The sequence below is a fragment of the Leuciscus leuciscus genome, assembly GCF_965113295.1.
Source record: "Leuciscus leuciscus genome assembly, chromosome: 9".
In the NCBI taxonomy this organism is placed as follows: Eukaryota; Metazoa; Chordata; class Actinopteri; order Cypriniformes; family Leuciscidae; genus Leuciscus; species Leuciscus leuciscus.
The window spans coordinates 38,525,388-38,539,460 of NC_138733.1; the positions used below are offsets into that span (position 1 = coordinate 38,525,388).

At 39.0% G+C, this 14,073-nt stretch overlaps 1 protein-coding gene and 2 long non-coding RNA genes across 8 annotated transcripts in view; all 3 read right to left on the bottom strand.

The window, feature by feature from the left end:
* Positions 1-14,073, bottom strand: part of LOC309506790 — a 141,919-nt gene that overhangs the window by 49,560 nt on the left and 78,286 nt on the right. The gene's annotated exons all lie outside the window — the stretch shown is intronic.
* LOC309505623 (uncharacterized protein) lies at positions 3,342-6,898 on the bottom strand. The gene is made up of 4 exons (XM_082179034.1): positions 6,285-6,898; positions 6,015-6,065; positions 3,965-4,048; positions 3,342-3,718 (listed from the first exon to the last, which is right to left on the bottom strand). The coding sequence occupies exons 1-4, from the start codon at positions 6,889-6,891 to the stop codon at positions 3,501-3,503; spliced, it is 960 nt and encodes a 319-aa protein (XP_082035160.1). The 5' UTR covers positions 6,892-6,898; the 3' UTR covers positions 3,342-3,500.
* On the bottom strand, positions 4,591-5,302 carry LOC309505362. The gene is made up of 2 exons (XR_014208402.1): positions 5,259-5,302; positions 4,591-4,848 (listed from the first exon to the last, which is right to left on the bottom strand). It is a non-coding gene; the product is annotated as an uncharacterized lncRNA (long non-coding RNA).

A 14,073-nucleotide genomic window follows, 5' to 3' on the forward strand; every position in this document is an offset into this window, starting at 1 on the left:
ACTTGTATCCTTGTATCAACTAATTTTGAGAAGACTGCCCCAGTAACAATTTTTAAAAGGCACTTTTTAAAAAGCAGTGTAAAAAGAGAATCTACTTTTTTGAGTTCTTTATTTATAGAAAGCAACATTAAATGTTTTTACTTCTAAAAAAGTATAACCTACATACACACAAACATACGTACATGTAGACATGTACATGCGTGTATAAATAATTATCTGTGACATGTAATGTTAACATTTTCAAAACTTGCATCAAATGTCTGTCAACAAATAGATCTAGCATAAGACTATTCCATGCTCATGTTCATATTAATTAATAAAACCCTTGACAAACACTTCTAAACAGTTTCTCAAAACGTATCGTCAAGTAAAACTTCAGCATGAAACTTTTGCATGCCTGCGTGTATAGTAAACATTTGGCATTAAAAAAAACAATTATGAAAACTTGCTAAAAAAACAAAACAAATCATTAACTGCAGTATAAAAGTTATTTGAAACACTTTAAAAACATTTGAAAAGAACTGAATCAACAAATCCATACAGGCAAGATTAAGATATAACCTGGTGACTAATACTCAACATGGTGTCAATATTAGTGTATGGAAGTAAAATAATGACAAATGTTTTTGAAACTAAAAAGCTTGTTGAATTGCACTAGTAAAAATATGCAGTGCATTAACCCTGCTTGCATTTTAATGCATTATATTTTCAGGGCTTGCATTTTTATGGGCTGAAATTCAACATGGTTGTATATTTAAGCTGTGAATATTTCAATGCAAAACATTTCACACACGTTTTCATTCTTAAAAATTCAATAATCCATATTCACCTTTCAGATTGCACTTCCAAAATGTTCATTCGGTTTAAAAATACAACCTATAATATTCGACTGGCAATTTTCGGTCCATTTTATTTTGCTTCCACAAATTCAGTGGTTCAAATTCGACAGAAAATTCAACATTGATATCCGGGAACTGCAGGAAAAGCAGTAGATTGCCGATTGATGATCTCCATAGCTGTAGACAGCCTCACCAGCAGGGGAGCAAGCGGCCATTGACGAAGAACACTATAGAGCAACGGGTGAGAGACTCACTCATTCGTTGAATTACAGAAATGGAGCGAGCAGTAGTAGGCCATTTGTGATTATCATCAGGGCGATGAATTGTGATGATTATCATATGGAAAAGCTGATAAAGACACAAAAGCTGTGTTTACATTGAAGTCTTCACTGTTACTTTTGTACATGCAAGTTTTGCACAGCTTTCTCTGTCCTGACCGAGATTGTTTTTCCCCGATGCTGATGCACAGATCAAACGTTAAATCTGAGGTAGTAGACATATTTCTCTCGGTTTAGTTTTCTTAACTTTATATTGTGAGTATTCCCCTTCATCTAAACTAACGAATATTAACACAGTCAGTTTCCTCATATCATCTCATGTCACTTCAGTTTATGATCAGAGAGATCTGTGTAAAGATTTCAGAAGATTTACTTTTGTACGAAGAATGATTTAATAAAATGATGTTGTATGTGAACGGGTCGTTTTGATGTAGTCTGATTCTTAATGATATGTTGATTTTTATGCTAAATAAATTGAACAATTAAAGAAAGTAAATATTAGTGCATGTGAACACATATTTGCAGAAAAGCTAAAAGAGAGAGAGAGAAAAAACATGTCAGCACTTCAGATGAAAGTGAAGTAGAGAATGAATTTTTCAAATGTAACTATGATTTGTTCATAAATATTAACACATACAGTCAGTCTCTTCATTTCACTTCAGTTTGTCATCATCAGAATGAAATGTAAAGATTTAATGATAGATACGTATCTTGACTCATAAACAGCTTGTGCATGGCCCTCACAGAGTTGGAAAATAAACTGTGTCAGTACTTCAAGCGTATAGAGATCAGAGGGAAAAGAGGCAGAAAAGTTCCAGTGCTTGTTACTCCTTCAATGCAAGAGTTGATCAGCCTGCTGATTAAAAACCGGAGCGAGTGTGGAGTACTGAATGAGAACCCTTTCCTCTTTGCACGTCCTTGCGGCTGTGCTGCAGAACTGGGGATTCCCTCAATAGTCACTCTCCAGGATTCCCCTGCGGTCTCAGGACACTCAAAATAATGGACAAAATACAGTGATATAAAAGACCAAACTCCCACCTTATTGGGGATGAGGGCGATATTAATAGGCTGCAGGCAAGCAGATGGACCAGAATATGAATGTAACGCGCAAAGTTTCACGCTAAGCGTTTCCCAGTGAAGTACTGGCATAAGTTCGCCTGAAACTGGATATTCACACATTTAGGGACCGTCTCTCATAAGACTTTGGTACACATGTTTCTAACTTCAATAGCATTTGAAGAGAATGACTTACAGTCATAAAACCAACTGTAAAGTAAAAGTGTGCATCATGGCACCTATTAACACTTTACAGTTGGTTTTATGACTAAGTCATTCTCTTCAAATGCAATTGAAGTTAGAAACATGTGTACCAATGTCTTATGTAACTTTAGAGACGGTCCCTAAATGTGCGAATGTCCAACGCCAAGCTAACTTTATGCCAGTCTATCACTGGGAAACGCTCAGCATTAAGCTTTGCGCGTTATTCTGAGTCCATCTGCTTGCCTGCGAGTTTGGTCTTTTATATCACTGTATTTTGTCCATTGAGTAACTTTGAGTGTCCTGAGACCACAGGGGAATCCTGGAGAGTGACGTATTAAGGGAATCCCCAGTTCTGCGGCACAGCAGCGCAATATACAGTTAAGAAAACTAAACAACCGAGAGAAATATATGTCTACTACCTCAGATTTAACGTTTGATCTGTGCATCAGCATCGGGGAAAAACAATCTCGGTCACGACAGAGAAAGCTGTGCAAAACTTGCATGTACAAAAGTAACAGTGAAGACTTCAATGTAAACACAGCTTTTGTGTCTTTATCAGCTTTTCCATATGATAATCATCACAATTCATCGCCCTGATGATAATCACAAATGGCCTACTACTGCTCGCTCCATTTCTGTAATTCAACGAATGAGTGAGTCTCTCACCCGTTGCTCTATAGTGTTCTTCGTCAACGGCCGCTTGCTCCCCTGCTGGTGAGGCCGACTAACAGCTATGGAGATCATCAATCGGCAATCTACTGCTTTTCCTGCAGTTCGAATTTGAACCACTGAATTTGTGGAAGTGGAATAAAATGGACCGAAAATTGCCAGTCGAATATTATAGGTTGTATTTTTAAACAGAATGAACATTTTGGAAGTGCAATCTGAAAGGTGAATATGGATTGTTGAATTTTTAAGAATGAAAACATGTGTGAAATGTTTTGCATTGAAATATTCACAGCTTAAATATACAACCATGTTGAATTTCAGCCCATACAAATGCAAGGCCTGAAAATACAATGCATTAAAATGCAAGCAGGGTTAATGCACTGCATATTTTTACTTAGTGCAATTCAACAAGCTTTTTAGTTTCAAAAACATTTGTCATTATTTTACTTCCATATTAGTGTGTTAGATCTTTTCTTTGTAGAGCAGAGATTCGATTTTTGATATAAAACTTCAGAGCAGACCATTCTCTCTGTTTTAGAGCAGATGGTTCAGCTTCCAAACACCTTACGCAGTCTGCCTTCCCTGGAACTTTGCGGTTCTTTATGAACCTCATCATGTGGTTCTCTACTGCATCAATTTCGTGTTTGTTCCAGGCTGTCCTCTTGATGTGACCTGTAGAGGGAACAAGTAGGTCTACATCATATATCTTAGCATTTCACTAGTAAGAAGTTGCTTAAATGCTTAATCGGTCCAAGATACGGATCCTTGAGATCAGCTTGAGACATTCAATGTTTGAAATAATCTCAATCTTCCGTAGTTAGTATATTGAAATGCTTCAAAAATCATGTTGTAAATAGAAACCTACTGCAACTGGAGAACATATTAACCATCAATCAGTTGAAATTAAAATGAACATACCCCTCTTTTTTTTGGACACTGGGTCTGCGGGAAGTGTGCTGTCTTCACATTCAGGGTGCTGTGGTGATGATCCTGTTGTGCACTCTGAAAGTAAAAATTATGCCAGTCTGAGTATTAACACATATCTTCATTAAACTGACAAAGCTACCCCGCATCTGTTATTATTTATCACTGCTGTTTTAAATGCAACCAAAATAACTTGAGAACATAAAGTGCAGTTCTCAACTTCAGTCCTGGGGACCCACCTACCAGAATTTTGAGGTGTTTTACATGCCTCACTATTTAAAACACCTGATTCAACTTAGCTTCTTAGTGTTTAATTAGGGAGTCATCTAAAATATTCTGGGAGGTGTGTCCTGGGGACTGGAATAAAACAATGAAAATAAAATAAAATTGTATTCCTTTTTGGAATAAAAAGAGGACTTTGTAATATTTTTTAATCAGTTATTTAAACTTACTTCTAACCCATGGGGGATCATACTTCCACTGAGTACTTGTAATGCACAGCAATACAATTACTTTCCCTGGTAACTAGTAGTGCAACCAATTACTAATAAAATTGCAGTAATATTACTCACCATCCAAAAAGTCACACTTTCTAAAAAACAAATCTAATTGCTAAACAATTTAACAATCCAATCATCCCTATTCACATTTGTAATCATTGCATGCATGTGACGTCACTATTGCAGCAAGCTAGCTTAGTCAGAATCTGGAAAAGTCTACATCATTCAGCGGCTGGAAAATATAGTTGACTGCATTCCTGTACCAAAACCAAGATGGGCGTGTTAGAGGATAATTCCAGTATTTAGCACTTTGAGTCTCTTTTCTGGTTTGTTTTGGGTGAACTAGAGTGGTGGACACAGAAATGTTGACGATGGGTCCTGTCTCGACTTTTTGACTTCTAGAATCGCCTTTGACCGCTTCAGAGCGGCTGTCTATGTATGGGCCTGCACGAACATGTCCTTGAAACAACCCTTAACGTTCGTTTTCAAAACTGTGCAACCCACCGAGTGATTAGTGGTGTTCGTTGATTATTAAAAACAAATGTATCAGCGCAATGTATGATTTCAATCCGTGTTATTATTTGCTATAGTGGAACTATTTTTTCAGATACCTCACAACCGAGTATAAACTTCCGCTCGCTATTTGAGTCTGAAGCATCTTTTCCGTTCCCGGTAGCGCAGTAATATCAACGAGCAATGAGTCCTCCAAAAGAGATCAATGGGATTTTACAAAATGCCAAATAAAACACGACAGAAACTGTATTTCGCTACGCTACTTGTTTTGGAACATCAACGAACACCACTAACCACTCGGTGAGTTGCACAGTTTTGAAAACGAACGTTAAGGGTTGTTTTAAGGATGTTCGTGCAGGCCCATACATAGACAGCCACTCTGAAGCGGTCAAAGGCGATTCTAAACGAGTCAAAAAGTCGAGATAGGACCCATCGTCAACATTTCTGTGTCCACCACTCTAGTTCACCCAAAACAAACCAGAAAAGAGACTCAAAGTGCTAAATACCAGAATTATCCTTTAAGGAAAATAGCTATACTGGTTGATAAACACACATAATCTGTATTTTGTGCATAGAAAGCAGAATGATAATTTTAAAACACTGCATTTTCCAAATACACCATATATACAGGAGTATTTTTAGGTTTAAGTCTAGCGAATAAAGCCGCTCTCAATCTCAATTGGTGTTGTATTTTGACAAATATTAATATATAAATTATGTAATGATTATGCTAATTAGCTTATGATGCCATTTAACAACATAAAGCAACTTTGAGCAGGGTTTAGAAGTTGGCAAAAGTGTTTTGGGGTGTGTGCGGGCTCATGCGCAAACCACGAGGGAAAAAACTAAACTGGAAATGCCTAAGCAACATGCTAAAGTAATTTGTGCATGTGACTACATGTGAGGTAGAAAGTGAGAAAAATAATCTAAAGATGAACCACCCATTTCAAACCAATTTGCCATCCCTAGAAACAACAATTTAGAATTAGGCAAAAATTAATTGGAACAAACTGGCTAAATGAAATTGTTACCTTTCGGATTGGAAGTAGACTCCTCTAAATCACTGTCCACTGTAACGTTCTCTGAGGGTAGAAAACACAGAAATGAATCATTTAACTTTTATTTAAATTTTAAATAAACATTTAATTTAAAAACACAAGGTAATACATGCATACTATTCCAAAGCATTCCCAAAAACCTATATTACAATTTATGTAAACTATTACAGAATAAAAAAAACAGAACCAATATCTCTAAATTAATTCAATTCAGACAATGGTCACAGTAACAGTGTATAGTACCTTCTGGATCAATGATGATTTCATCAAGATTTTTCCCTTTAAAGTCTGCCAAGCGTCCTTTTTCGAGGGCCAGAAGAATTTTGCTCATTTTGGCCAGCTGAAGGGTCCCCTCAGGTAAGCGGTAAAACTGACGGTGTATCCTAATATCATGGCCTAGGAAGTCAGCCAGCTGATCAAGCTCAGTGTTGCTCAGATTTAACACTTCAGAGAGGGTACCAATCTGTTTCCTCAACTTGGTGGAAGTTAGAGTTTGAGGATTCTTAGCATTGCATGCACCTGCAAATTCACGGATGCAGTCAGAGCCACGGAAAAAGGTCATTGCAGAAGGACGTGCAAAGAGGAAAGGGTTCTCATTCAGTACTCCACACTTGCTCCGGTTTTTAATCAGCAGGCTGATCGACTCTTGCATTGAAGGAGTAACAAGCACTGGAACTTTTCTGCCTCTTTTGCCTCTGATCTCTATACGCTTGAAGTACTGACACAGTTTATTTTCCAACTCTGTGAGGGCCATGCTAATATCCGGATGAGCTTCTGTTTGGTTGCTGGAGGTGTATGCGGACAAAGGCATTTGTGACACTTCCCCTTCTCGCCTACGATTGAAAAGCATAACCTGAGTTAATATAACCTTTGCAAATTTTGACCAATGCTGAGATGATGGCTGTGTTGACAAGAGTTTGCGGTACACTTTCTCTTGCTCATCAAGATGCACATGGAGACGTTTGACATCTTCAGTGAACGGGAGCAAATGTGGGCAGTTCCACTTGGCTTCCTCCATTGTTCGCCGTGCTGTTGAAGAAATGTACTCGGGCCATCGGGTTTGATACAGCTGTTGGAAGCTGCTCGCAAAATTTGCACTTGCTTTGTCTCCATTGATTGTAGAATGGCTCTCAATAAGCATTGCGATTTTGTTCAGACTATGACCAAGTTTCACAGCAACACTAGCCTTTTCATACACATTGGTCTCTTCAATGTATCCAGCTGTTCTTTTAACTGCATTAACGGCATGCATGAAGTTTGTGGGATGGATGAGCTCTTTAATAGATGTAAGGGGTGTTACCTCTCTAGTACATATGAGGAGTCTTCCAAGCTCTCTCATCTTTTGACGGATGTATTCATGCATTTTAACTCTTGATCCATACTTGTTGTAAAGATGCTTTCCCAGCTCTAAAATGCACCAGTCATTTCTAGCTTCAAGTGCCACTTGGTCTTGGTTCATAGCATTTAACAGCTTCCAAACACCATGAGTTACTCCTGGTGGGGGAGGTTGTGCAAAGCTACAGAGAGCCTGCACACGGGTTTTTCCAGGTTTGGGTTTCACGTCAGAAGGCTTGAATTTGCAAACTTTCACATGTCGCCACAGGGTTTTCTTTAAGAAGAGTCCTTGGCAGTAAATGCAATGCATAAATTTTTCCCCATCCAAATTCTTTTTAGGCAGTTTCCGTGGAATCATCTGTCCTGAGCCTGTATTAATAACAGTAGCATTGTAAGCAAAATTACCTTTGTTGCGTAGATACTCAAGCTGCATTCTCCTTTCTTTGGAGCCCTTTGGATGACTTAGAGCCTTTGCTACCTCTACTTCATTGCTATGCTTGCGCTCTAGGTGTCTAGCAATTTTCGTAAAAGCACTGTCACAAAAAAAGCAATGTTGTCTCTTGCTATACATTCTCAGTCCATCCCTCTTTTTAATGATAGCTGGGATAATCAGTGAACTTGTGCTGTCAGGAACTGAGGCTGCACCATGGCTCTGGAAGCTCCCTAAGTCACAGCTGCTTTGAGGATTGTAGTTTGTACTTCTGTTCTCAGCTGAACTGCACTGGACTGGCAAAGTCTGGAGCTTTCCTTTACCTTTAGGTGAAACAGTAAGGCTTGTGCTACTATCTGATGCACTACTCTCTTCTGATGTGTCAGGGATGTACTCTTCCTCACTGACTTCAGATAACTCATCTTCGCTCGAATCAAAAACATCTGAGTGCTCAGCAATCTTCCTTCTAGCCTTGAAAGACAATGACCATCCAGTTTAGTTAATCCTCTTTCATAGATTAATAAATAAAATGAAAAAAAAATTAAATAAAACACTTACTCTGGTGTTTTTTGGTCTTTTGAATGTTGTGGCACAAGTGGAATGTTGTTCACTCATTGCAAATGGTGTATGTTTCAGTCTGATGTCATCTTGAATGTCTGTACTGTCATCTCCACTGGAATTTTCAGAGTAAAAAATATCGGAGTCCTCATGAGTTGCAGGTCTCATCTAAAAAAGACAAATTAGACAAACGTCAGAATGGCAAGCCTTCAAATAAACTAGGAAAATATATGCTTATAGAACTATGTTTATCATATAATGAAAAATAAAAATACAATATTATGCAGTTTAAAAAAAAAAGTGCTTTTGAAGTATGAGGCAATTAAAAAGAAATGGTAATAGCAATGAAAAATAAATACCTGTTTATAAGATGTCATCATTTTAGAACACGAAATGTCATCTTCACTGTCTGAGTAATCAACCAAAGGCTGTTAAGAAAAAGAAAAAAAAAATTGAAAAACTGTCCTAACAGTTTAGGGCAAATTATTTAAGACTTTCTTGAAGCACCATAAGACAACTCCAATTTAGGGTCCTGATCATGTCAGGGTTTATTTACCAACAATGATGGGCTTACTTTACATCATCCTTACTAAAATGCCACAGTTAATATATGTACCTCAACTGCACGTCGTGAAATGCCAGCAGTTGTAACAGAATCCCCAGAGCAGTTCTTTATTGTCATCATGTCTTCATCATCCGTGCATGTAGCCTATAATAAAAGAGTTAAAAAAATGAGTTATAATTGATACTCATCAGACAAGGTCCCCATTACGCTAAACCTGTAGGAAGTGTGTGTATTTAATCACAGAGGGGTTTATATGGCATTCCTGAGACAATACAGGTCCCCACAAAGTACATTACACTAGAAACAGTGTGTAAGAGTCAAGACCACATATAATAGATGGACAAACAGATAGAGAGATGGATAGACAGTCAGACTGATAGAGAGAGAGAGATGAATAGACAGACAGACAGAGAGAGATGGATAGACAGTCAGACTGATAGAGAGAGATGGATAGTCAGACTGATAGAGAGAGATGGATAGACAGACAGACAGACAGACTGATAGAGAGATGGATAGACAGTCAGACTGATAGAGAGAGATGGATAGACAGATAGACTGATAGAGAGATGGATAGTCAGACTGATGGAGAGAGATGGATAGACAGTCAGACTGATGGAGAGAGATGGATAGTCAGACTGATAGAGAGATGGATAGACAGTCAGACTGATAGAGAGATGGATAGACAGTCAGACTGATAGAGAGATGGATAGACAGTCAGACTGATAGAGAGAGATGGATAGACAGTCAGACTGATGGAGAGAGATGGATATACAGTCAGACTGATGGAGAGAGATGGATAGTCAGACTGATAGAGAGATGGATAGACAGTCAGACTGATAGAGAGAGATGGATAGACAGTCAGACTGATAGAGAGAGATGGATAGTCAGACTGATAGAGAGATGGATAGACAAACAGACAGACAGACTGATAGAGAGATGGATAGACAGTCAGACTGATAGAGAGAGAGATGGATAGACATAGATATTAAATATATGTACCTCAACTGTACGTCGTGAAATGCCAGCAGTTGTAACAGAATCCCCAGAGCAGTTCTTTATTGTCATCATGTCTTCATCATCCGTGCATGTAGCCTATAATAAAAGAGTTAAAAAAATGAGTTATAATTGATACTCATCAGACAAGGTCCCCATTACGCTAAACCTGTAGGAAGTGTGTGTATTTAATCACAGAGGGGTTTATATGGCATTCCTGAGACAATACAGGTCCCCACAAAGTACATTACACTAGAAACAGTGTGTAAGAGTCAAGACCACATATAATAGATGGACAAACAGATAGAGAGATGGATAGACAGTCAGACTGATAGAGAGAGATGGATAGACAGACAGACAGATAGAGAGATGGATAGACTGACTGATAGAGAGAGATGGATAGACAGTCAGACTGATAGAGAGAGATGGATAGACAGTCAGACTGATAGAGAGAGATGGATAGACAGACAGACTGATAGAGAGATGGATAGACAGACAGACTGATAGAGAGATGGATAGTCAGACTGATAGAGAGAGATGGATAGACAGTCACACTGATAGAGAGAGAGATGGATAGACAGTCAGACTGATAGAGAGAGATGGATAGACAGACAGACAGAGAGATGGATAGACAGTCAGACTGATAGAGAGAGAGATGGATAGACTGACTGATAGAGAGATGGATAGACTGACTGATAGAGAGAGATGGATAGACAGTCAGACTGATAGAGAGATGGATAGACAGTCAGACTGATAGAGAGAGAGATGGATAGACATAGATATTAAATATATGTACCTCAACTGTACGTCGTGAAATGCCAGCAGTTGTAACAGAATCCCCAGAGCAGTTCTTTATTGTCATCATGTCTTCATCATCCGTGCATGTAGCCTATAATAAAAGAGTTAAAAAATGAGTTATAATTGATACTCATCAGACAAGGTCCCCATTACGCTAAACCTGAAGGAAGTGTGTGTATTTAATCACAGAGGGGTTTATATGGCATTCCTGAGACAATACAGGTCCCCACAAAGTACATTACACTAGAAACAGTGTGTAAGAGTCAAGACCACATATAATAGATAGAAAAACAGATAGAGAGATGGATAGACAGTCAGACTGATAGAGAGAGATGGATAGACAGTCAGACTGATAGAGAGAGATGGATAGACAGACAGATAGAGAGATGGATAGACAGTCAGACTGATAGAGAGAGATGGATAGACAGTCAGACTGATAGAGAGAGAGATGGATAGACAGACAGACTGATAGAGAGATGGATAGACAGATAGACAGATAGAGAGATGGATAGACAGTCAGACTGATAGAGAGAGATGGATAGACAGACAGATAGAGAGATGGATAGACAGTCAGACTGATAGAGAGAGATGGATAGACAGTCACACTGATAGAGAGAGATGGATAGACAGTCAGACTGATAGAGAGAGATGGATAGACAGTCAGACTGATAGAGAGAGAGATGGATAGACAGACAGACTGATAGAGAGATGGATAGACAGATAGACAGATAGAGAGATGGATAGACAGTCAGACTGATAGAGAGAGATGGATAGACAGACAGATAGAGAGATGGATAGACAGTCACACTGATAGAGAGAGATGGATAGACAGACAGACAGATAGAGAGATGGATAGACAGTCAGACTGATAGAGAGAGATGGATAGACAGTCACACTGATAGAGAGAGATGGATAGACAGTCAGACTGATAGAGAGAGATGGATAGACAGTCAGACTGATAGAGAGAGATGGATAGACAGTCAGACTGATAGAGAGAGAGATGGATAGACAGATAGACTGATAGAGAGAGATGGATAGTCAGACTGATGGAGAGAGATGGATAGACAGTCAGACTGATGGAGAGAGATGGATAGTCAGACTGATAGAGAGATGGATAGACAGTCAGACTGATAGAGAGAGATGGATAGACAGACTGATGGAGAGAGATGGATAGACAGTCAGACTGATGGAGAGAGATGGATAGTCAGACTGATAGAGAGAGATGGATAGACAGTCAGACTGATAGAGAGATGGATAGACAGTCAGACTGATAGAGAGAGATGGATAGTCAGACTGATAGAGAGAGATGGATAGACAGTCAGACTGATAGAGAGATGGATAGACAGTCAGACTGATAGAGAGAGATGGATAGACAGTCAGACTGATAGAGAGAGATGGATAGTCAGACTGATAGAGAGATGGATAGACAAACAGACAGACAGACTGATAGAGAGATGGATAGACAGTCAGACTGATAGAGAGAGAGATGGATAGACAGTCAGACTGATAGAGAGATGGATAGTCAGACTGATAGAGAGAGAGATGGATAGACATAGATATTAAATATATGTACCTCAACTGTACGTCGTGAAATGCCAGCAGTTGTAACAGAATCCCCAGAGCAGTTCTTTATTGTCATCATGTCTTCATCATCCGTGCATGTAGCCTATAATAAAAGAGTTAAAAAAATGAGTTATAATTGATACTCATCAGACAAGGTCCCCATTACGCTAAACCTGTAGGAAGTGTGTGTATTTAATCACAGAGGGGTTTATATGGCATTCCTGAGACAATACAGGTCCCCACAAAGTACATTACACTAGAAACAGTGTGTAAGAGTCAAGACCACATATAATAGATGGACAAACAGATAGAGAGATGGATAGACAGTCAGACTGATAGAGAGAGATGGATAGACAGACAGACAGATAGAGAGATGGATAGACTGACTGATAGAGAGAGATGGATAGACAGTCAGACTGATAGAGAGAGATGGATAGACAGACAGACAGACAGACAGACAGATAGAGAGAGATGGATAGACAGTCAGACTGATAGAGAGAGATGGATAGACAGACAGACTGATAGAGAGAGATGGATAGACAGACAGACTGATAGAGAGATGGATAGTCAGACTGATAGAGAGAGATGGATAGACAGTCACACTGATAGAGAGAGAGATGGATAGACAGTCAGACTGATAGAGAGAGATGGATAGACAGACAGACAGACAGACTGATAGAGAGATGGATAGACAGTCAGACTGATAGAGAGAGAGAGATGGATAGACTGACTGATAGAGAGATGGATAGACTGACTGATAGAGAGAGATGGATAGACAGTCAGACTGATAGAGAGATGGATAGACAGTCAGACTGATAGAGAGATGGATAGACAGTCAGACTGATAGAGAGAGAGATGGATAGACAGTCAGACAGACTGATAGAGAGAGAGATGGATAGACATAGATATTAAATATATGTACCTCAACTGTACGTCGTGAAATGCCAGCAGTTGTAACAGAATCCCCAGAGCAGTTCTTTATTGTCATCATGTCTTCATCATCCGTGCATGTAGCCTATAATAAAAGAGTTAAAAAAATGAGTTATAATTGATACTCATCAGACAAGGTCCCCATTACGCTAAACCTGTAGGAAGTGTGTGTATTTAAATCACAGAGGGGTTTATATGGCATTCTTGAGACAATACAGGTCCCCACAAAGTACATTACACTAGAAACAGTGTGTAAGAGTCAAGACCACATATAATAGATGGACAAACAGATAGAGAGATGGATACAGTCAGACTGATAGAGAGAGATGGATAGACAGACAGACAGATAGAGAGATGGATAGACAGACAGACAGATAGAGAGATGGAAAGACAGTCAGACTGATAGAGAGAGATGGATAGACAGTAAGACTGATAGAGAGAGATGGATAGACAGTCAGACTGATAGAGAGAGATGGATAGACAGTCAGACTGATAGAGAGAGATGGATAGACAGTCAGACTGATAGAGAGAGATGGATAGACAGTCAGACTGATAGAGAGAGATGGATAGACAGACAGATAGAGAGATGGATAGACAGACAGACAGATAGAGAGATGGAAAGACAGTCAGACTGATAGAGAGAGATGGATAGACAGTCAGACTGATAGAGAGAGATGGATAGACAGTCAGACTGATAGAGAGAGATGGATAGACAGTCAGACTGATAGCGAGAGATGGATAGACATTCAGACTGATAGAGAGAGATGGATAGACAGTCAGACTGATAGAGAGATGGATAGTCAGACTGATAGAGAGAGAGATGGATAGACAGACAGACAGACTGATAGAGAGATGGATAG

Excerpts from the sequence above, each read along its gene's own strand:
- LOC309505623 (XM_082179034.1), bottom strand. The coding sequence starts at position 6,891 with ATGCTTTTCAATCGTAGGCGAGAAGGGGAAGTGTCACAAATGCCTTTG. Across the intron at positions 6,066-6,284 it reads AATCATCATTGATCCAGAAG|AGAACGTTACAGTGGACAGT; the intron begins GTACTATACACT and ends TTCTACCCTCAG. Across the intron at positions 3,719-3,964 it reads AGTGTCCAAAAAAAAGAGGG|GTCACATCAAGAGGACAGCC; the intron begins GTATGTTCATTT and ends TTCCCTCTACAG.